This window comes from Lepisosteus oculatus, chromosome 6 (genome assembly GCF_040954835.1).
Source record: "Lepisosteus oculatus isolate fLepOcu1 chromosome 6, fLepOcu1.hap2, whole genome shotgun sequence".
Taxonomy (NCBI): Eukaryota; Metazoa; Chordata; class Actinopteri; order Semionotiformes; family Lepisosteidae; genus Lepisosteus; species Lepisosteus oculatus.
This window is the reverse complement of record NC_090701.1, coordinates 40,674,987-40,699,249: the sequence shown is the minus strand read 5'-3', so window position 1 is coordinate 40,699,249 and position 24,263 is coordinate 40,674,987. Positions and strand designations below refer to the sequence as shown.

The 24,263-nt window shown below is 38.0% G+C and overlaps 1 protein-coding gene across 1 annotated transcript; it reads left to right on the top strand.

Annotated features, from left to right (window-relative positions):
* The first annotated feature begins 4,703 nt into the window (after window positions 1-4,703).
* Window positions 4,704-18,353, top strand: rab18a (RAB18A, member RAS oncogene family). The gene is made up of 7 exons (XM_006634091.3): window positions 4,704-4,899; window positions 10,796-10,851; window positions 13,378-13,439; window positions 14,578-14,650; window positions 14,966-15,084; window positions 15,521-15,587; window positions 16,366-18,353. The coding sequence occupies exons 1-7, from the start codon at window positions 4,832-4,834 to the stop codon at window positions 16,536-16,538; spliced, it is 618 nt and encodes a 205-aa protein (XP_006634154.1). The 5' UTR covers window positions 4,704-4,831; the 3' UTR covers window positions 16,539-18,353.
* Window positions 18,354-24,263: the final 5,910 nt, after the last annotated feature.

Sequence of the window (24,263 nt, the reverse complement as noted above, 5' to 3'; positions counted from 1 at the left end):
TGTTTGAGGACGGAGAGTGGTAGATAAGATTTAGCACAAAGGATGGTGAGGAGGTTGTGTAAATTCATAAAATGGCAAAAAAAAATACTTTACAGGAATAAAATGTATGACCTAGACCAGTGTGTAAGAGTGGGTCTGTGTATGTTTAAAAAAAGAGCAAAAAAGCATTACAGATTTGCTCCAGGGATTGGGAAATCAACAGGCAGTGAATGCTGTAATCATTGAGCAAGCTGACAGGATCTTCTGGCAAATTATTTTGTAAACATTTACAGTATCAAATAGGATATGACAGAGTCACTGTTTCCCAAAAATGGATTCAACATTTCAAACCTGAAACCTATTGCTATGCAGTGATCTGACCTAAGCTATCTGACCTAAGATAGCTGCCTATCTCCGGGGGTAAAAAGCAAAGCAACAATCACAGTCCACATGTCCACACTTAGTCATCATTCTGCCTGCACTGGTGCTAGGCAGCTTCTTAACATGTCAAGCTATTCGCAAACCCTGAGATCATTGTTAGACAATGAGCATGCAGAAAATCCACATTATTGTCCCAGTCTGGCATAAAGCTGGTTATTTTTTGGTGGAGGAAAAGCGTTGTAGTAGGTAACAATGATATTAAAATACAAAATCATGCATTGTTATATACAATAGTAGTTATGCGTCTTTTTGTTTAATGTATTCATCAGATACGCTGATAGGGTTCTGGGTTCATTATCAACGTCTCTCATATAATGGAATTAGAAACTTTATCTTTTAGCTTCTCTCATGTACAGAACAATTTAAATAATAAAAAGCAGAAGACGTGACATATTAATAATTACTAGTTGCCTCTTCTATCTCAGCGTTTCCCATTAGGTGTTCATACAATAGTTTATTTTTGTCTTACCTGCATGTAATACTCTACACTTGTCTACTTTAAAGGTTTTTTTATCTATTAACCAATTCTGCATCCAAACACACTTCATTGAGTGCATACCTTCTGAAGTCTGACAATTCATGTTTTATGAGAAACTTTATCACACTCCTTTTGAAAATGTAAATTCAGCAAATTATATACTCTGTATATTTGCTGATACAGTATACTCATGTCCCCTTTCTTTGTCTAGAAGTTTCCCGTTATTCTCCCAGATATATTTTTTATATTTTTATTGTTCTAGTACTGAGAGATATTTTAAGTTTTTATTATAGCTTCCGTTGCTATGTTCCCTTGCATCTCTCTCTTTACCTTTCTAATTTCCTTTTTTAACATCTGCTTACAATTCACTGTCCTCCTTTTCTTTAGCTGGATACTGCTGGTTTTTAAATCTTTTTCATGAAGTGCTTCCTTTGCCTTTATGTTTCCCGAATGTGTTTGTTCCACCCTTTTGAGATCCTGTTTGATAGCTTTTGCTTGGGATCTCACTCTTGGGATAAATGTGTTCTGTCCTTCATGCAGTATCTGTTAAAACTGTTGCCATCCTGTATCTACTGACTCCACATCCATCCTGTCCCACTGTACTTCTCTTCAGCTGTTTTGTTCATACTGTAGGCTGCTTTCCTGAAACTGTAAGCTTCTGATTTGGAGTGTATCTGGACCCTTTCAAAGTGTACATCTGGGGATGATTCTGTCACCTCTGTTTGGCAGTCTCTGTTTCGATTGTTTCGATTGTTTCAAACGCATTTTGCTAAGGTTCTGTGTCACAGAAGAAGGTCTACATTCAACACATTACATTTTTCATTAGTAAAATATTCACCACTTGGCCTTTGTGCAGTCATATTCATGAACACAGAAACTAAAATAGAATTAATCATAAACTGCACAGCAGTTTAGGAATAAAGACTGATTTTAGCTGAATTTGTAGCAGGCATAAAACTGAACTTCGTCTTTTTGCAAAGCTCAATTACCTCTGGCTCCACATCGGAGTTTCAACTCGGCTCCTCTATCTTAATAGGTACTGTTCATTGATAATACTTATAAAATGACTTCAGGTTTTTTCTTGAAACGCACACGCTGAATTATTTCCCAGTATTACATGTGAAATGGGAAAAAGATTTTTGTATCTCCCAAGTTTCAAAGCAAACGTGTGAATAAAATACTAGATATATGTGTAGTAACACTGCCACCTGCTGGTCAATCACCCCTTTTATGGAAATTCAATAAAGGGATAGAGTATTTTAACCATTATACTATTACTTACCTGGATGTTAAACATGTTGGTTTATTACTGGGTGTAAAACAAACAAATCCTACACCTGGCTGTATAGAATTCAAAGCTCACACAAAGTGAAAATTACCTACATTTGTTTAGCTTTTTAAAATCAACAACAGTCAAGAGCTGGTACAAATGTTTCTGATGGATTATTCTGTCCTTCATGGCTATTTCTTTATGCCTTTAAGATCCAAATGACAGATTTTTACACTGAGGTTTGTGTTGTTGTAGCTTCTGCTGTAGCTTGCTTACAGTAAGTTTTCTTTGTTAAGACTCTCAACTAAAAAATGGGGGCGCAGATGCAGGTGTTGTTGTTGTTGTTGAAAATGGACCTTACCCAGCAGTAAGTACAATATACAGTATATTAAGCTACATGATGTATGCTAGAGTCTCTCATAGCTTTGAGACTGGGAGACTGTGGCAAGCTGCCAGTTCTGGCAGACTTTTGGCCACACCTGGTTTTATCAAAGGATATGTCTTTTGTGGTTTTCTTTTCTTCCAGGCAAAGAAAGTAGATCTCACTAGTGTTCACTGGAACAGTACTTTCCTTTTGCTTCATGTCTCTGGAACATCAAAGATCCTTTCATTGTTAAACACCTCCCGTGCTTTGCTTTTTAAAATGTAACCCGGCATTTTAAACAATGCCTTGATTTCTTCTATGCATTAATCTTTCATACGAATAAAGATGAATAGTAATTGAGGAGTGTTTTTTTTTCTTGGGAGTTAATCTCCATGATAAATGATTCAATTCAATTCAAGCTTTATTGTCCCACAGGGAAATTTTTTTATTTACAGCACACTCTCAACATAGCAACACAATGACAGACACACCTTCACCAACCTAGAAGTCAGCGCAGTGTTACAGTAAGATAAGGGCGAAGATAGTAACAATACTTTTATACAATTTTATACTAATAAAATTAAGTTGCTATTTATTTTGACTCGTCTTTCCAGCCTATCCCAATCAGTGGTACTGATTTTATGGTTCTATTTACCTTGAAATAGCTTAGTTTCCTTTGAAAGTAGAGTCTCTGTTGTCCTTTTCTATAAATGGTGTTGCAGTATTTTTCCCAGCTTAGGTTTTGTCTATGACCAGTCCCAAGTAGTCATTGACAGTTTCTACAGTCTGACCATTAGTTACAGTAGGTTGGAGGAGTGTTGCATTTTTCCTAAAATCGATGATCAGATCCTTTTTTTAAAACACTTAACTGCAAAGAGAACTTGTTACACCATTTAGTAAAATCATTTAGAATGGGACCAGGATGGGTTTCTGGGTTCCTTAATAAGCTGTCCAGGGCTGTGCCATCAGCACACTTCCTGAGATGTGTCTTTGTGTGTTTACTATTAGAATCGATATCTCAGTGATGTCTCTCGCTTTGTGCCCATTGCTTGCTGGGATAGGTTCCGTCTAACCCAGGGTTATTTGACCCTGAACTGGAAGAAGGGATTAGAAAAGGGATGGATGGATCCAGACAACCTTACAAAAACCACACCACTCTTTCCTTTTGGGATTGACTCAATCCTGGGAACAATACTGTTCTCATCTCTCAAGAAGGAACAGTGAATGTGCTTATTGTTGAGCTATTTGATCCTAAAACCACAGTACCTACACTGTCTGCTTATAAAACCATATGTTTCTTTTGGAGTAGTTGTCTGCTCATGAAGGATTATCAATGCACCTTTTACTGTATTGTACAGTAAATATATATAAAAGTTGTAGTACACAACAAAAAATCTATTATCTAGTTAATGTAAAACTTAATGGCGTTAATGTAAAAACAACAAAGAACTGTAAATGTAAAGTATTGCATTTTCAGTCATTCTGCACATCATTGAAAATAGTATTTTTATAGTTTTATTTCCATGTTATATTGAAATATATGTTCAACATTTTTAAATAAATATACTGTATTTTTTGGAGCAACACTACAGCTTTATGTGCACTGTTCTTCAAAACGCTAAATAAAATACCCAATGAAACTGGACAGTGTAAAGTGAGTAAAAGCCAAAAATATAAATCCATAGTTCTAAAATCTAAATACCTCCCATATCTCCTCTCCTGCCTGAACAATGTCCTTAGGAATTTTCCTGGAATTTATCTTCTTCTGCTTTTACGAATATACTGTAGTATTTTTTTATTACATATACAAATATTGATGTTAACTATATTACAGAAACAGAAAATAACACCAAAACTTTTCGCTCACCAGTGTTTCTTACTAGTGGAAATGTCACTCTTTTGGAGGTCAGTACCAAATTTTACATGTTATTGATGCTCTTAGATACTACACTGCCAATCCTGTGAGTTTTTTTTGTTAATGAAAGCTTAAAGCATTTTCCTGCACACCAGCCTGACTGAGACTGCAAACCTAGACTCAGGAAAACGTCCCCCCTCCCACACCCAGATTGGTGCTGACGACCCCTAGCGGTCGTGGCGGAAACAGCATGTCGCGCCGCACTGGCGAGTGGGAGCGGCGCGGTGACGACATGGCGCCTGTTCTCCAATAGGAAGTTGCTGGAGGAGGGAGCCGCGGTGCGCTGAGCTCAGGCCCTCCGGTGCGGTGAGACAGCAAGTGCAACGTCAGCCCAGCTCGGGTAAACTGACAGCTGCCCCCCCAGCCTAGACAACGCTGAAGAACATGGACGAGGACGTGCTGACAACTCTCAAGATACTAATAATCGGGGAGAGTGGGGTAGGAAAGTCCAGGTGAGACACTCTCACCCCCTGTCTGCGCTGTGAAACACACTGTGCTCGGCCTTGTGTCGCTGGCTGGGACTCGGAGTAGCAGCCGAGGCCTGCGCCTGACCTGCTTTGTTTACTGTATTGTTAGTCTCGTATTTCTCACAACAGCTCATCTGGTTTTTTTTTTGTTGCGGAAAGAGAGCCGTGTAGGGTTTTCGGGCGCTCTCTGGACACGTCGCGCCGCCAGATCAGTGTGTTTTATGAAACGCGTACAGGCGAAATGGTGTAAAACTGGCGTTTCAAAAGCAGTCGTGTTGTTACAGTAACTTCTTTTTCGCACGATGCAGTTGTGCGGATGATGTTTTCTGCCGTGTCTGGAGACCTTTTTATCCTGCCTGTGGGGTTGACAGCAGGCAGCTGCGGTAGTTAACCCACCGTTTGGCTTCGGGGTCTCGTTGTGTTGACGGGGGATTGGCGTCGTCAGATGTAGACAAAGCCGTTGCTTGTGGTCATTTAGATGGCGATGGACTTACTGCCTGTGCTACCAAGTAGAAAACGACGGTTAAAAAGATCTTTCGCCACCTCTCATGGCAGCCTGCTGCGAGCTTGGCCGGTTTGGGATATTGGACATTTCACGATTTCCCTTGTACTTCATCGTGAAGTGTCGGTGTCCCAACAGTGCTCTGCGGTTTTTTTTTTTTGTACTTATCGCTGTGCCTTACTGATCTTTTCAATAACTAAAAAAAAAAAGTCCAGTGTGGAAAAACGCACATCTCAGATGAACCCGATAAGCTAGAAATGGCGAAATTGTACTCCTCTCTGCGCTGGGGCCTGTGAAATGCTTGGGGCATGTAACAGGAGAGACCGGTCATGAGAAAACTGTTGCAATGCTGAAGTCATCACCCTTGGCCGGTCTGAGCTCCTGAGCAGATTACTAATGGGGGCTTTTTCCTCAAGTGTGCCAAGTAAAATATTGCCACCCTTCAACAACAAGAAAACATGATCCAGAAATGGAGACATGTCCGTCTAATATGACGTCTAATGTTCTGGGAAAAGAAAATTGACGTCACTGGACGGGTTTTAAAACGTTTTGGACGTGCTTCTTTTCAGAATAGCTAGGGAAAGGCTAAACTTTTTTTTTTAATAAGGGCGATTTTTATATACGGTGGGAGCCCTAGTTTATCATAGGGGTGAGAAGAGCCATTGTTTTGCAGGTGTGTGTGTGTGCACGTCTCTGTTAAATAGTTAAAAGGATGTTTGGCATAGTTGTGTTTGCATAACAAATCACCTGGTGCCTAAGGCAAGCCAACTCCAGCATGTGTGACAGTTCTGCACGTTATGTGCAATAACAGGTCACATACTAGTATCAGTAGCATAATGGCCATACACAATGTTCATATTTATTCATATCGTGTACCTGTGTTAATGCTGTAAATGTGCTCTAGCCATGTTTGTCATCTGGTTGTTTCACAAAACCTCACAAAGATTATAGAAGCCTGGTGTTGAAGGAGGCTGAATTCTGAGGGAGAGCAGTGAGTATTACTTCATTCTGGGGGCAAGTCAGAGAATTGTTCAACTCCAGTGGCAGCACAAAAAAAAATCAGTAAGCGATCCCAGTTTTGACTGTGACACCCATCATCAAGAAAATCAAGGCTGAAGGGGTAGCTGCTGCCATATTTTGAAAAGGGTGTGCGAATGTTTTTCCCAAATTCAGGATCCGGTTTTGGGAGACAAACTTGTAATTAAAGGCAACAGCTGGAAATCTTCACAAAGCTGTGATATTCATCGGGATACAGTGTCTGACAGGATTACTTTTCAGGGTGAGGTCATGACTCTGGTGTCTGGGGAGGAGTTTCATGGGCATATCAAAGAAATGACATATCTGCCACCTGGCATCCAGTTATGAATGAAGCACGCCTTGTTTTCTCACCAGTACAATGACTGGCAGAGAAAGATGAATGTCATCTCTGAACAGTCTTTCTGGGAATGGATGTGGATATTTTCTGCTTTAGGATGGATTTGCTTTGGTTCTGGTATCCTAATTGAAACTGAGGTGCAGACAGTTTTCAATGTTTACTGGGATTTTTGGGATGTAAAATAGACCACAAGTTAAACACACAGAACAAATGTTAGCACCCTGGAGCCTCATGTTACCCATGTGCTGACCTGCTGGCATTGACTTGTCTCAGACTCCCTGAACGAGATACTCTCTCTCATTGCGTTCAGCTGAGTTCATTCATTTCTGCTGAAAATAAGTTAAATTTGTAGAAGTAAAAAGGCTTAAAAGCTTATGCTAGATGTTGAATAAATAGGCCATTAACAAAGGGCAAATTGTTCTCCTTCTGTGATTTGAAGCATTTTCAATAGTTAATATCATTCCTTTGTAGTGTTTGGCAGGATTTAAGAAATGTTTAGAAAGATCAACTGTGGGATATTTGGAAGAATTTATGACTGGTGTATTTATAGAATTTGAATTACTTGCCATGTGATGGTAGCCATCCGGGTTTTCTGGGTGTAACGTACCTGTAATACATTTTGTGTCATGATAGGCCTACTTCTTATTAAACAGGAAGCCTTTAAATAAAAGATAAGGATGTTTAACTACTAAACTAGTATTTTGTATATTGGTTCACTGAGTGTTTTATTTGGACTTAAAAACACGATAGCATTAGTCATCCAGTTGTTAATTTTTTTATATTTATTGATTTTTTTCTTGCTTACTGAGCTGTTACTTGAAAGGTTTGCAGTTCAGCTCTAGATAAATGTTGTATATTGTTTTCCCACTAGGGATATATCATATGAGATGGCAAGAAGTCTATTATAATTGGGTGGTGAGATGATACTTAACGTCCTTATTTTAATTATGAGGTGACATAATTGTGAAATGCGGTGATGGATGTTCTCTCAAATACCTGATAGTGTCTGCATTTCCAAAATTGCACTTGAACTTGAGAAGTATGAGGTAATTCTGATCCTGATAACGTTACTCAACAAGCTGTAACAGTGGTCATTGAAATAAAAATATATTTTGCGTGAACTCAGTGAGAGAAGCAATTTGCATACACTGACTAGCATGTCTGGTGTTGGGGAATATGGGTGAACTCTGACCTGATAAGATGAGCCACGATGAAGTCATCTGGCCTGCCTGCACTTTTCTGAATACGTCTGAGCTGACATTAGTGCATGCAAAGAGGTCGAGATGACGTTTTTCCATTGGGACAGGGCCAGAGCAGTAAACCCCTTTTAGAAGAAAGGTTTTTCAGAAGTTTTTGGCGTATATCCTGGGTTACAAAGTGGTTTAAAACTTTTAGATCATTTGATATTAAAATGTCAAAATGTTAAAAAAAGATGTAAAGCAAGTTAGAAAAATTTAGTGAAGCTTTTAAATTTAAGCTGATGCAGAATGTAACTTGAGGTTTGGGTGTTTAAAAAGTGTTCTACTGTCTGTAATTCAAGGTATATTTTGTTTCTTACTTGAAATGTTGTTTTTTTTAAAGTTGGAGGATGATTATAAAGTATGTTTGATGGGGTTATTCTGATGCAGAATATTCTAACTGCGGAAATAGTTTTTTTTTATGTCATGTTGTTTAGGCCTTCACAAATACATACATCTGAAAGCCCACTACCTGGAGATGACTTCTTGTTTTGCTACAAAAATCTTCCATTAGTTCATGGATTTGTGATTTGCTTTTGGCAGATACATCCAAGTTTAATTTAACTCTATGGACAAGTTTTTCTTGGTACTGAACAAAACAAATATAACTGTTATTAACAGGGAGTAACTGGAGCAGTTATAAGAAGGGTTACAAACAAGGAGGCATTCAATCCCTCTGTTTTTTTTGGTGCTAGCAGATAACTGCTCCAGGATTCTCATCCAGCCATGTCTCCAAGGGGTTTTGCAGTGGAGGCTCAAATTAATAACTTAGTTTTTTTTTGCTGCTACAAAAGCAGAAGACCTGTAAGCGATGAAATAAAATATATCTGAGCCAGTGATGGGAAACGTCTAGACAGTGAAGAGGAAGTGTCTGATGGACTAAATAAATTCACTCCCTGGCTTCTTTCAAGCAGTGTTTGGACGAGATCAATTAATTCATTTTGGTTGAAAATACTTCATTTATCCCCAAGGGGCAATTTAATCAGCAAACACTGTAACATCACAGTACATTCCAAATTAAAAATAAATCATTTTTAAAATAAATAACAAAAAACAACAAAAGTGAATTAAAATGATTACAAAAGTAACAAAGCGCATGTGCGCTGGAAGAACTCTGACCTGTCCTACAAAATAAAATGGTAATCTATCCATGAGATATTTTACGTTTGCAGAGGGAGCGCTTTCCAATAGAGATCATATGGATAAAACTTTCTTTATGGGCGAGCCTAATGCCCTCTGGAACAAAGCTAGGTTTCCTTCTCTTGGTCCTGCACTGTGGACAGCGAAGACATGTTCTTGAAGGCAAAAGATGAAAAGACTGATGAAGGACATGAGATGGGTCTTCAATTCAATGTATTTTTATATTGCAAGTGACCATACATGTGAATACAGAACAGAAAAGACCAGAAGACAACTGAGGAGAGGAACCAAAAACTCCTTAGTAAGGAGAAAAAAAACCCTCTAGGGGTCCAAGGTCAACTGACTGCCCAACCCCTTTGGGCATGCTAACATTATACAATAAAAAAAAAAAAGAAATAAATAAGGGTATTAATCCATCCATCATGTCTTGTGTATGTCGGTACTCCCTGCAGATCTATATAGACCAGTAAATCCCTCCTAAACGATAGCTATATCCATGACGTCCCTCTTGGATCCATGGCAGTGATGCTGCATCCAACTCAGATGGTGCCCAGCCCGGTTGCCATCCGGACATGTGGGCAGGAGAATAGGATAGTTTGGTCAGAACAGATGTATCTCCTGGTGGGCCAACACAGAGACACACAATGGCATGCACAGCAGCACCAGCAGCCATGGTTGCAGCAGGCTATGATGTAATGTGTGAGTAGTGATGGCACAGGCCTTGCTCAGGATCTGCTGGACATGCAGCTTTGCCAGGGGGTCTTAAAGGCTCACCAGTGATATTGGACTAACTGCTAAGTATCTGACAGGGGAGATGATTTGGTTGGCCTTCCCTTTTCTATAACCTTTCTTAAGAAGCTGAGTGTCATCTGCAACAACATGGCTGGTTAGATAAGCGCATACAGAAGCTCCACAGCAATGTAAGATGAACAGATTGCATCTTCTGAATGAAACGTTTTTGTGACCTGATTCACTAAGTATGTGGCATAAGTTTTTTTTTTTCTCAAAATTTCTGCGGCGGAATCCAATGAAAACAAGAGCACCGCGGAAGGAAAGAAAAACTTGTTTCAGAAAATGTGGCGATGGGCATGTCAAAGTGTTTTTAGTAGCTGTCGAAAAACTTCACGGGAGTATGGTTCTATGTAAAAAAAAACTCAGGAGACTACTATTATTCATTTTGGATAGTACTGTAAAGAATAGTAAAGTACTGTGAAAAATAGCACATTCAATCACAAGTGTAAAAGCTACTTAATAAAGATTTATGCAGTTTCCCTCAATTGCATAAATCAATCAATAAATAAAATATCTATTTAATTTATATAATATACTGTGTGTCACTGGCATCACCAGGGCAAGTTAAGTGCAGGTGCATATGGATTTATCTTAGTTTAAGTTGCAGTAACACATTCAGGTGTGCATCATTCTGTCATACATATGCAGTTCCCCAGGTTCTTAAAGTCATATGCTGACTAAAGGTTTCCTCACTGTAAAGAAAAACTGAGGTTTGTCTTGGTTTATGAAAGGTTAGTTCTATTTTGTTTGGGACCATTATATAGTAAAGATTCTCGCTGTGTTTTTTCATTCATTTATAAATGTACAATTCTTTTTCTACAATTTCTTTTTCAGTCTCCTGCTAAGATTCACAGATGATACATTTGATCCTGAACTTGCAGCAACAATTGGTGAGTTTACTGTACAGTAGACATTACAAAACGGAGGGACATATTCACTAAGTGCTCCCAGACTAGCATTATCTGCATTGTCCTTTGAAGTTTATGTACTTTACTTGTGTATCGGGTTAAACATTGGTAAATATCGGCTCAATGTAAATACTTCCACATACTCATTCATTCTTTATTTTAGACACCCTGATGTAATGTTATTTTTCCATACCTACAAGGTTGGAGTTACAGGGGACCTGCAGTCTCAGTTTCTCAGACCGGTTTATTAAATCTTGGTAACAAAATATATTAGTTGAAGGTATTGCAGAATTTGACAAATTCTGAATTAAGCAACAAAAAAAAGCATGAACTTTGTGAAAGTGCTGGATAGTCACCATGTTGTCAAAAACCCCTGTTCTTGCCACGGGTGGGAGCACAAAGTTTGCACAAAGTGCGATGTGATGCAGCCCTTCCTGCTCACTAGCCACTGTGATGACTAGTGTAAAGCAACGTACGAGTGAATAAATACAGGATGTAAAGCAGATATTTCACCGCAGAAATGTTCCAACGTGATCTGCATGCAGAGTTAACAAGTAAAAGGTATTTGCTGGCAAAACCGTCTCGAAACCGAGAGCAATATTTCTTGGATTAAACGAGAAGTATTCAGAAGCCTGCGTGTACACAATGTCACAGGGCCACTTCACCTCGCCAGAAGTTCTGTTGCCTCGTTCTGATTCAAAGAAGATGCAGCTGCGCATGCCTGGAAATTTAGTCTATTTTGTCATGTAAATTGGCGGTTTTACACTTTACTGTGCACATTTTACATTTATTGTGGTTTGAAATGCAGTCATCAGTGCAGATTCTTTCTAACCTGAAATAGAAAAACAAGGCTGCAGTTCACTTCTTAAGTCTGTGAAATTCTACAGTAAAAGCATTGATGTTCTCAGTTTAAGCATATTTTTGCAATAATGCTTGGCTTGGATGAAGTACCCGGCCTGTTGGCATTTCCTTCTTGGTTATAGCTAAAAGGGGTTTGTCTTCCCAGCTCTGAGTCTGTGTAGTTCTGTGCTCTACCTGTCTGAGGAGAGTAATACATGCCAATTGGCTGGGCAAGGCCTCAACAGCTCCTAAATAAGGCCTTAGAGAGTCATTTCCTGGTTTTGGCCCAGTATCTTTACTAATAAACATCCTCGAAGTGTAATGATTAACCTAGTTTTTCTTAGTTTTAAGAGTTGTTGTTAAAGGCGTTTGAAGTTCCAGAATTCTAAAATTCCACAGGTTCCACCACAGAGCTGTGATCAGGTGTAGAAGGAACTTCACTTAGTCGGTTCTAGAAGGAATTGTGGTCAGTTCTACTGTTGCTTTTCTTTTATATCCCTTCTGGAATTTGTGCTGTTAGCGACTTAACAGCACATATTCTGTGACAAAGCAGAGCTTTATGTGAAAGGAGATATTTTCTGCCAGACTGACGGTTTTCTCACAGCAAAGAGCTGTGTATTAATAAGTTGTTTTTTTTCCCCTCTCTGAAAAATTCATTTTAAGACTAGAAGTTCAGAAAACAATGACATACTCCAATGTACAATGACCTTAGGCCACTTGGATTTGGTTACTTTAAAGAAATCTTAAAGTTAATCCAAAACCGTTAAAATTCTTAGGGTTTTAGGCATCATGCAGTTACCTGGACTTTGTTTCTGAAATAATTAATTCAGGTGCCATCAGACCTCTTGTATGACTTGTGGCAAAAATAATCCAAGCACAAAAACCACTGGAGGCTAAATTAGGTTATCTCATCACTGCCCCAGCCGAAATGTATAAAGTTTTAGAACTATTTTGCCAATAAAGAAATAACAGCCCTGGATCTTTAAGGGATGGTTAGTTTTTGACCTATGTTAAAGTGTAGTGGGCTGCCGAATGTGCATTGAGTAAAATCCATACCTTGTATAAATTTGCTGTTTTGAATATGACAAATGTCAGAAGCCTTGTTTGTATAATAAAGGCTCGGTTACCATTGCTTCCATGAAGATTGACAGTGTTCGAGGTCAGAGGGGTGATAGTCTACTAAGCTTAAATAACCAGTATGGCTTCTGTTTTCATTACAGTTGAAATTTGATAGAAATGTCAAAACACCCTACACTTGCTTTAAGTATTGCTGACATTTGTTAAATATATGTTTTAAATTGCGGATCAGGCATCTTATATCTATTTTGTGGGCATATATTTCAAAGAGGTAGCTGGAAAAGCTTTTAATGTTTTCAAGACTGACTCGATGGCTGTCAGTCTTATATCAATTATTTTAAAGGTAATGAACAGTTATGATATAAGTATGCATTTTCTTCTCTTATTCATTTCAGCATTGTGTTTTGCTTGCTTGAGCCTAATCTAATAAAAATAGACACTCCAAGATTTGTGTATTATAGAGTTCACTGGATACTTGAAGTTTAATGTAAGATGCCATTTATCAGAGACTCCTTACTCTGTGGAAATATTGTATTTCACTGGTGTATAACGTGGAAAGTATTAACAGTACATTTTGTGTTGTGCATGTAGGTGTCGACTTCAAAGTAAAAACCATTTCGGTGGATGGGAACAAGGCCAAACTTGCGATCTGGGTAAGGGTTTTTTGTGCTGTTTGTATATTGTTGGAGAGAGTAACAAATGTGGTGCTTGATATTAATTGTACAAAATCTGTATTTTGCAATAAGAACCTCATTGCTATTAAATTAGTTGTTTTTAATACTCCGGCATGGACTGCCAACACCTTTCTTTTTTGAAACAGGCCAGTAGTCAGATGCTGTACACTTAGATAGAAAATGTGCCCTGTTTTGTGAAAGTTCTCTCAGGTCACTTTGTGCACAGATGAATTGTGGACTGAGAAAATGTCATTTTTTTTACAAGATGTTGTAAATCTTCTAGAATACAGTAGCACGAGCGTCTTGCCTGATTTATGATGGTGGCATGATGGTGTGCCGGGCAGTGTGCTCAGTGTGAGTTTTCTCCAAGGGGCTCTGGTTTACTTCCACCTCCGAGAGACGTGCTAGCTGGGCTGGTCGGTGTCTCTGACCCGTCCTTCTGCGTGTGATCTGGCCTCCTGCTCGCTCAGGGCTGTCGTACTGCCTTCAACCCTTCAACCCTCCTTCCAGGGCGGGCTTTAAGCTGCTGCAACCCCTTCTAGGAATAAGCTTTCTGAAGAACGGGATCCTTACTTAGCAGTTAGCCCTAATTACAGTGTACCAGTGTTTTAAAATTTAGTGCAGTTGTGAGATTTGTACTTGATTTTATTTTAAAATATCTTTGAAGCATTCTGTTGCTCTGTTTTTGCTAAGAAGTGAAAATGTCCCACGTATAATGGTAATAATAATAATAAACTTTATTTTATATAGCGCCTTTAAAGGTGGCTTCTCAAAGCGCTTGATGGTACAATATGATCCAGAGATTCACTCAGAAATAATTAGAAATGTGAGTCAAGTGCACCTTTAACTTTTTAAAGATGGCCTTTGAGTCATTTTAGCGATTGTGCGAAGGCTTCAAGTTAAAAACTGATCTTGCCTGGGTCTCTAACTAAACTCAAGACAAGCCTCCAGAAGATGGCACTAGTGCATAACATTACAGTCCAGCCTTAACAGGTTTAATCCAAAGCCCTTTTTAAAATTCATCTGCAGAGGGTATACTCCTTTTTCCTATTGTTTTTCCTGTTCAAGTAAGGCAGACTTTCTTGAGTAAATGTGAACAAAGTGTTTTGTATTGCAGGACACTGCAGGCCAAGAGAGATTTAGAACTTTGACACCTAGCTACTACCGAGGGGCACAGGGTGTCATCTTGGGTGAGTAAACACTATCTTATTGAGCAGAGACATTACCTTCTACATGCTAGATTATAAATTACTGGGAGTTCCTTTAATCAACATCACATTTTATTTCATTCAGAAATCTGTCAGAGATTATTGATGTGCTCGTTTTAAGTGCCTCATCTTAAATGAAGTGCAGTGGAGCTTTAAGAGATCTTTGCGGTGGATTTTAGTATTTAGCATAGCTTCTTTTTTAAAAAAAAATAGATGATTAGATAAAAGTTCACACTGGTATTCGGTTTAGTTACAAGCAAATTAAAGATTTTCAGGCTGCTCTCCCTTTTCTTGTAGTGTATGATGTCACAAAGCGCGACACTTTCACCAAACTTGACAACTGGCTAAACGAACTGGAGACCTATTGTACAAGAAATGACCTTGTGAAAATGTTGGTTGGGAACAAAATCGATAAGGTGAATATGATTGTCAGATATTGTCAGTGAGGAATATCCTTGTGCAAGCTTTTTTTCCTGCTGGACTTCCCTAAAATCCTTGTTAATCAGTAAATAAAAGGTATTTCAGATGCCTTTTCAATCTAATTTTATTCTTTATATTAATTCTTTATGTTAATCAAAAATAATTGCCAGCCCTTGAAATTCTGAAGTCTATTAGTACACTAATAATCAGAATAAAATGTAGCTGAATAGAATGTGTTGGCAATAATCAAGCTATGGTGGTGAACATGTCGTTTTCTACCTTTACTCAACCATTGTGTTTCTGAAGCCTGCTATGTGTTTTGTGTTTTCTTGGGATACGAGGGTCCTTGTGACCTTGCCTGCCCTCTTTAATTTACAGTAGCAGCTTTAAACTGAAGACAGGTTTCATAAATGATTGTTCTTTTTGTTAAAGGAAAACCGGGATGTAGACAGGAATGAAGGCCTAAAGTTTGCAAGAAAACATTCCATGCTTTTTATAGGTAAGTCTGGATCATTCCTCTTAAAAGAACCATTTCAATAAATTATCCTCGGCAACTATGTTGGGGAAGCTGCTTTTTAAATTACTGTCATTCTAGAAGGTGAATGTGTATTTTGGTGCCATATTGTCAGTCTATTTTTAGCATGTTTTTCATCTCCCTCAAAACAGCCATGCCTTCAGACACAGGTCTCTTCAGTTTCAGGTTTTCCCAGTTATTCTGAATTGCCTGATTTCAGATTCTTACAAACTTTGGTAGAAAAACAATTTCAATGTTAATCTATCTAAAAAAGTTCTTCCTTCTTTTGGTTCTTTAACAGAGAACCAAAAGGATATTGGCTCTATATTAAATGAATAATGGTTTGTACAAGCCCACGACAATATTTTGGTACAATATTTGGAAACTTTAAAGAGCATTGCAGTGTATTGCTTTAATGTTTTGCTTTAGTATTATTTAGTAAACTGTTTCCTGTCATAAAGATGTCAGGCACCACTACATACCTTTGAGAAAAAGTTATATATTGAAGTACATTTCTCTCCTCTATCTTTTAATTTTGTTTTTGAATGGAATAATAAACTGTTCTGTAATAGAGATGTGTTCATTATTGTTCCACCAATTTTTTTGGTCTGTTTTGAATTTTGTACTTGGGCAAAGCTTGTAAATTAGAATGCTGTGATCCACTGAGTAAATACCAGTTTGAAGTCAGGATTTAATTCAGATTTTATCTGCCAGGGACTTTTCTAGTGATGAACTTTGTGTGCATTTTGATCCTCTCGTACAGAAGCTAGTGCAAAAACCTGTGACGGCGTCCAGTGTGCTTTTGAAGAGCTGGTGGAGAAAATTATTCAGACACCAGGACTGTGGGAGAGCGAGACTCAGAGCCGGGGTGTGAGACTGTCTGATCACGAGGAGCGGGGTGGCGGAGGCTGTGGGGGATATTGCTCCTTGGTGTAAATCGAAAATCGACCACTGTCCCGCAACACCACTCGCGCACAAAAACAGACATCATTTTCTAACTATTGGAAGGGCCTCTGAACTGTATTGCTGTGTTTACATGTTCAGTAGCTGCGATAGTAGGGACATTGCTGTTTGCACACTTCCTGGTATCACGGCAGCACCCACGGTTTGTAAATTCCCCAGCTGAGCAACTTTGTAGACTACAGCTGATCTGACCCTCCTGTCCATGGCTGCTTTTCATGAACTGCAGTGGAAACGGTCTGCCAAGAGCAACTGAATGTGGTTGAGACGAGTCGGTAAATAATCTTACTAATTCACGGCAAAAAAACAAACACATCCATCCTCGCTGCCTTTTAGAGTAAAATGTTATTTTTATCTTGTATACGTGATGACATTTATCAAAAAGTGCAAAAATGTTCAATTTCTTTCCTGCCTCTGTTTCAAATGTGCTTTGTAATGCATTCTGTCAAGGGAAGCACAACCTGATTAAAAATAATGATTTCTTTTCTCTAGTATGTTGCCGGTTTATGCTCCGCATGATCATGCCTTGTATTCCAGATTGAAGAGAAAAAAGCAGAAAAGCAACAAAGGAATGTTGTATTTTATTATTATTTTTTCAACTGACATGATCCTATAATCTGGATGGATACCCTTTTTGAGTAATGTATGTGTTCTTCAGAATCTGCTTTTTTCAGTCATAGATTTACAACCATTTTGCAGCTGTTTGGCTATTTTATTAACTTAGACGCTAAACTTTAAACATGTTTGGAAGAATTTGTACGTTACCACAGATTGACACTATAGACTTTCTATTGTTCACTGCAAAAAGGCTAAATGTGCATGTCTTATTTGGTTTCCTGTATCCTTAGCTCATGCTTTTATGACCTGTAACTCATGCATATTATTCCCTTTCCTAAAAACACTTTTACATCATACATTTAACACACCTGATCATATTATATAAATCATTCCTGGGTCTGAAATATATATAGATCTTGTATTGATGCCTTTGGATATACAGTATTCTGAGTGCAGAATTTTTCTTTTCCCTCACTGTTTAAAAGCTTGATTTCCTGTCCTGTCAACTAGTACTGTATCCACATTGGCAACATTTCATCTGTGTTGTAGACTTCAACCTTTGCTATCCCTATAGCACTTGAGTGCCAGAACAGAGATTTGGTTGCAGGGATTAAGTGGTAAAGTTAGTTGACATTTGTTCTACTTCCAGTCTTTCTGGATGATTTGGAAACATGTGAAGGACATGTGGTACCTTTTGTCTGTTTGTTCAAACATTCTAATTCTCTTTTCTATTTTAATGTTTTTTTTTAACAGCATGTAATTGTCTGAATATTTGTGTTGTAACTCAGATTTACATAACTCTTCACGTTTACTTAATAAATGGTCATTTATTTACTGAGAATGCATCTGTCAACCATTGTTACAATCGTAAGTTGTATGCATCATATCTTGGTTTCAATTTTTTTCAAGACCAGTAGTCTTCCCTGGGTTATATTCTTAAACCTTTCTGTTAATATTGAAGAAAAGATTTTTAACACATACAAAAATTGGTTAGTTCTTGTAGATAAATGCTCTTTGCATTAATTTAGAACAAGAACATCATGTACTTTTGTATGTTTTACTTTGTAAAATATAATTTATTGCCTTTGGATAGATGATAAATGCTTATGACTGCATCAATCATATATACTGGACTGCTTTTGAAAGGTTCTTAAATATAATGCTGTAAATTCCGACACGTGGGGGGACAAATCTTAGTTTGTTAATGTAAATAAAGATCAGTTAACTAGGTGACTTGCTAGTGTTCATTGTGTTAGCACCACGTAAATATTAAGCCCATGCAGCGTCAGTCTGTATAATTTGTTCCACATACCTTTGTGAAAAGTTGTCATTTCGTTTTTAAATTTTTGAGGTATTCATCCGTTTTCTCACTGCTTTAACCAGTACAGGGTTGTGGGTAAGAAGGAGTCTATCCCAACTTGTGACGGGTACACACAGACACAGATACACACACTTACACCAGGGCCAGAGAAGTCCCACATGAAGATGGGGAGAACATAGTGTACAAATTCCACATGCCTTAGAGCCTCACTGTACTAATTCTAACCACCAATCTTGCTGCCCACGAGTACCTTTTTTTTCTTCTTCTTTTTAGAACTAAAGAGATTTTTTTTCCCTTTTATGCATCCATGCGTGACATTTTTTTGGAAGCGCCAACTTGTCCTTCTTTGGAAACTTTCTAGGGCAAGAGTATTATCTGGGGATCAAATAAAAAAACAAAACTGCTCTAATTGAAGCCTTGTCCACACCATATAACCTGGTGTAACTTTGCATTTAAAATCCAAAATTGACATTTCAGCTCTCTTCATCATCACTTTCCTGCATTTTGTAGATCAGAACATGATAAAACAGCAATTTTTTATTATAATGTGGTGACCAAAATAAACACTTGTGTCTTTCATAAGTAGCTTCTTCTAGCTTTGCATTTCACATTTTGTATTTAGATTTTATGCTTTTACTACCCTCATGCAAAACCCGGCACTTGTCTGCATAAAGCATCATCTGCCAGGTGTTTGCCCAGTTTAGAATTTTATGTAAATCTTTTTGAGCTTCATTTGTCTCTTAAACAGTGCTTATCTTCTTAATTGGAATAATTTGCAAACAAGTTTGCAAGACTAGTTTAAAAATGCTAGTAGAATCTGAGTTCAGTGGTCCTAGTATCGACCCTTGTGGCACTCCACAAATCACATCACTCCAATTTGAGTGATCACTTCTACTTTCGACCCTCAGTTTTCTAGTCTGTTAATTTAAATTTAATTGTTAACGCTGAGCTTTGTCAAATGCCTTCTGAAAATCTAAATATGCTTTATCATGTGCCCTGTTATAATGTAGTCCTTACTGTTATTGTTTACTTAAAGAACTCTAACATGATAGTTTAACATCTTTACTAGTTGATAAGATATTTTTCCATGTTATTTCTAATTATTGACATTTCTAATATGATTTTTTTATAAATTCCATTTGTAGTCTTTGTGACAGCATACAGTAATTTGATTGTGAAGGACTGTTACTATTTTTGCACTCCATAGGCCTAATTACCACTTTTCTCTAGCAGTTGAACCCCAAAGAAAGATTACATGACCAATCTGCCTAATCTCATCAAGCACATGCTCCATTTGATACTAAAGATTACTTCAGTATTTGTTTTATAACAACTGGGAAAAGAATGTACAAAAAAAACCCATTTTATCTGTACCAGAAGCCTGTGAAGTAATAGAAATGTCTATAAAACAGATGTCCCCGTCATTACCAGTTAAAAACATTTTCAATGAGACTGATTTTTGTTTTGTTTTAAATATTTACAACGGGAATTCTTTTCAAAAGTTGCCTCATATGTTTTTTTGTGACAGTTTTTTACTGTTCTTTCTTGAAAAGTCTCTCTTTCTGTCATGTAGCTGCCCACTGCCCGTTCCAGGCCATGGTTTTCAACATTTGATTGACAGCAGCATATTGGAAAATGTTATAATAAACCCATGGAGGGAGAACCAAACCCGCCTCTTTCTTTCGGCTTTCTGGAAAGGAAATCAATCCCATCGCTGTAACATTAACAAACTATTCTTCCACCACAACAATAGCAGGCTGAAAGGTTCATCTCCACACCATGTTCTTTTTTGATATCATAGTTGCACAACCTGTTTTGTTTTGAAATATCACTGCGTTGGTAAAAACCTTACGATGTGTTGTTTAAAACATATTTAGAATACAACATTTAATGTTTTATTTGCTTACGCTGCTGTCTATGGTAATTCAGTCTATCGTGTACAGTATATATGATGCGTAGATACAGATATAAAGGGTCATACTGTATTTGCAACTCAGAATTTAACAGATGGTACAGAGGAGCTGGGAGATGGAACAAACCTGGTCTTCACTGTAATCCATTCATCCATGAGTTCCTAAATTTGTTTCTTTGCATTCCTGTACACATACCTGTATAATCCTTGATAATACCTACAGGAGAAATTTTCTCATTTTAATCCCTCTTTTCTTAGTAATGACTACGAAAAGTGGGAAACGTGACCATTTAGCAGTGTTGCCTAATAAGTCAAATTAAGGGATCTCATTATTAGCAGTGGCGGCTTCTCTGAATAGCAGCAGTGAATAAGGCAAATGGCCATATGAAATAATACTAGAAGAATACTGTGCCCGAGGTTCATGTAGAAAAGGGAGCAGCAGCTTTTCCTCGGTGTTGCCAAGACCGAGCGTCTCCACAATGTTATAAAACCAGTGCAAGGAGAGTATGATGCAACATCAGAGAAACAAACAAAATGAATCTGCTTTGCTAAAAGTATGTGAGTTGAAGTGCAGCCAGAAGCAGAAAGAGGTTCAAGAGAAAAGTAGCACACTACAGTGCTACCCATGCAGCACTGAAAGATGAGACAGGACTGACAAACAGTACAGAAGAAGCAAAGGAAATTCAACTTTAAGATTTCAAAATTAAAAAATCAGGTCTTGTAGTCTGTTGGGAGTCAGACATTCCTGCAAGCCCAGAAGTGTACCTGGTCGGTATTCTGTGAAGTGATTATGAAAGTAGCAAATATGGATTTTTGTAACGTAATGAAAACCCTCTTCTTAATCTACTTAATGAAATCTTAAAAGTGCATTGTCAGATTAACAAAACATCCCATTTTGTGTTTTTACTTATATATCCTATCACTGTTTCCGACATTGTCTTGAAGGTGAAAGAGGTACAGTAGATAACCTTAGACTGTTTCACTGGTAGATTTGTCACAACATTAAGTGTTTCCCATCTTATACTATACTCTTCTTTGTTCCTTATTCTTTGAATTACTTTTTACTTTTACTTTTGAGTTGCTCAGCAGTCCTGGGTTTGGCTGAATTTTGATCCTCTTTGTACAAAGGCAGAATTAGCATTTGTTTAGAGACTAAAACTTGCATATTAAATATTTGCTTGTCAGTGTTGTGTAGTTTCTTTTGCACGCATTACCTTACATCACCTCTATTCATGTATGCTGTATGTTGTGTTGTTGTATGTGGTGGGATTTCAAGGATTAACTGCGCATGTTGGTATTGTATAAATATGGTATAAGGCAGGCACTTTTGCAGTGTTGCAAGTCAGACTGCCGGTGCCCTACAGCTGTCCGATGTCAAATCGGTTGAGGAAAAAAGTCACAAAGCTGCCGGGCGGGTTTGAAGACATCTAAAAATGACCAGACCATTCTTGGGGTATCAGTAGCCCAGCCTTTCGGAGGATGGTACAGTCCAAAATGTGGGCCCACAATGTAGTCTAACTAAAACTCCATACACTTTCACAGGCAGTCTATTCACCTACGAAGAAGCAGCATTATCACTGGGTTCCTTCTTTGCAGGCCAGACCACAGAAAAGTAACTGGTAATTTGAGCAGCAAAGAGACCGATCTTGGAATTTTGGAGACTGACTGTTATCTTATAATTGTAAGAATATTTATTTCCTTAGGGAAAATAATCTTTTGCCACCAGGTAAAAGAAATCTCTTGTATGTCAACATGCTCTTTGGTATAGGGAGAAATGTTCTTCTTTGGATTAGCATCCATTTGGGGAGATATTTAATATTGAGTAACAACTTTTTATTTTAGAAGAAACAGGTTACCAAATAAAAGTATTAGAAAAAAGTATATGTTTCTTGCTGTAAATAATTGTAAATATGTATTTGTCTTTTACATTTTTGCCCCTTTCATTGCTCTTCTGCCTTACTTGCACTGAGAACAAAGAGCCCACCTGCCGTTAGGTGTGATCACTCAGTACTCTCTGATAATAGAGTGTGTGTGGTCAAATTTTACAATTTTCTTGTAAGGAAAGATGGTGTCAGAACTTGATTTGATATTTAAAATGTTATCCTCTTTTATTTAATTTGTCTGTATCCTCCAGCTTAGAGAGCATTATGCTCACAGTAGTGTCATAAATACTGTAAATGCATTGGAGATACACAGCATATACTGTACGTATTGACACATATATTAATATCATAGAATTATCCACACTTGAGTCTGTTTTTCGGTGCGTTAAGGCCTATAGGTTAGAAAAAAAAAGTTTGCCAGTAGATCATAGCAGTTTCATTAGCTCACAATCTGACATGGCTCATGCGTCCAGATGTTTTGTTATAAAATTATGCCGTGAGATGTCCAAGTAATGGGCTTGAAATCTTGGATTCCTGAAGAGTTCTAAGAAGCTGGTCCCCCAAGCCAAGCTGAAACACTCTTTGGTGTGTACTGTGTAATAACAAATATTACTTCAGGACCTTGTCTCCATCATACAAATTAACATGATTTAAATTCTTGTTACCCTGAAATGTGTGGTAATGCTATTAAGCTGCACCACGTTCCAGGTTCTGACTTATGTTAAGGCCATGTTGTGATCTTGCACATTACATTTTTAATAGATTGAAAATGACTTAATGTCACCTTGGCATTTGCAGTTCAGAGGCACACTTTAGGAGTGTCACACGGTGAACCAAGTGATGCTTGATTTCCCAGGCCTCGTGTCTGGTCGGTGAACTTGTGAAATAAGTCAGTAATAAGCTGAGTGATATTAGTCAGAACAGATCAGGAATAACATCCCAGCTCTCCAAGATCAGAACTGAACTACCTTTAGACTATTTGGCAGATCGTGTGAATGGTAGCATCTATATTTGTTTTCATGTCTGCGGGTCTAATGGTCCAAATTCAGTTTCACGAGGAATGAAAAACACCCAAGATGAAAGCGTCATGGAGCGAGATTGTGGCTTAACCCACTTGGCTGAGGGCTGGCCTCCCGGCCAGAGGACAAGGAGACCAGGACCCCCACGCAGGGTGACCAAGGGGCAGCTGCAGAGGTGGTGATGGGGTGGAGGTGGGATGCAAGAGAGAGAGGGATTTCGTAGGTATTTATAGCGTTTGGGAGAGGAATGGATTGTCAGGAGCGATTGCTAATTACTGACAGCTGAGTCCAATGGAGCTTGGTTGTTGTCATCCCTCCCAAACTTCTGTTATAAACTCCATTTAGTACTAGACATGTATAGCCATGTGTAACAATTCCCATTCAGACTATAAGAAAAGATGCTTACACATTTTAACAAAATCTTGAAATCTTATAGAATTCTGTCCAGTCTGTGTGTGTAAAACCTTTTCACCAGGAGATATTACTGTGTTTATAGTTTTATCCTTCCTTTAACACATAAATAACTTTTCAGCAGTATTATTCCTGAGTCAGTTGTATGGATGATTGTAATATGCAAGACAGTCTGCAGATTTATCAATTGTGTTGGTGTTTAGATTTTACATCTTGAGCCCTATAGTATAGAAAATGTCCATAATAATATTGCAATGGTCATTGTTGTTTTTGTTAGAAACTTGCACTCTGAAATTGAGAGAGGTTTTATAGTCATTCAATGGGACACTTAGGCTATAGGTCTGAGGAAATTGCAAGAATAATCATCTGCACATGATGGCATTAGTGGTTCTTTTTGTGGAAGTAATAGACACTCTAGAGCCTGTTTCTTTCCGTCTAGCTCCTGCTAGAAGATACCCCTTGAGTCATTCTTGACACCTCTCTAGCACATTGTGCGAGGTGTTGTTGGAGTAGGAGTCACAACAGGATGTGCTGTTCTGCCTTGCAGATCTATTTGTCTTCAGATTGCTCCCTGATTCTGCACTTTTCTTTCATCTA

What these genes read in the sequence shown, in the direction of transcription:
- rab18a (XM_006634091.3), top strand. Translation starts at nt 4,832, where the DNA reads ATGGACGAGGACGTGCTGACAACTCTCAAGATACTAATAATCGGGGAG. An exon ending in AGGCCAAACTTGCGATCTGG is followed by an intron (nt 13,440 to 14,577) that starts GTAAGGGTTTTT and finishes TTTGTATTGCAG; the next exon opens with GACACTGCAGGCCAAGAGAG. An exon ending in ACATTCCATGCTTTTTATAG is followed by an intron (nt 15,588 to 16,365) that starts GTAAGTCTGGAT and finishes CCTCTCGTACAG; the next exon opens with AAGCTAGTGCAAAAACCTGT.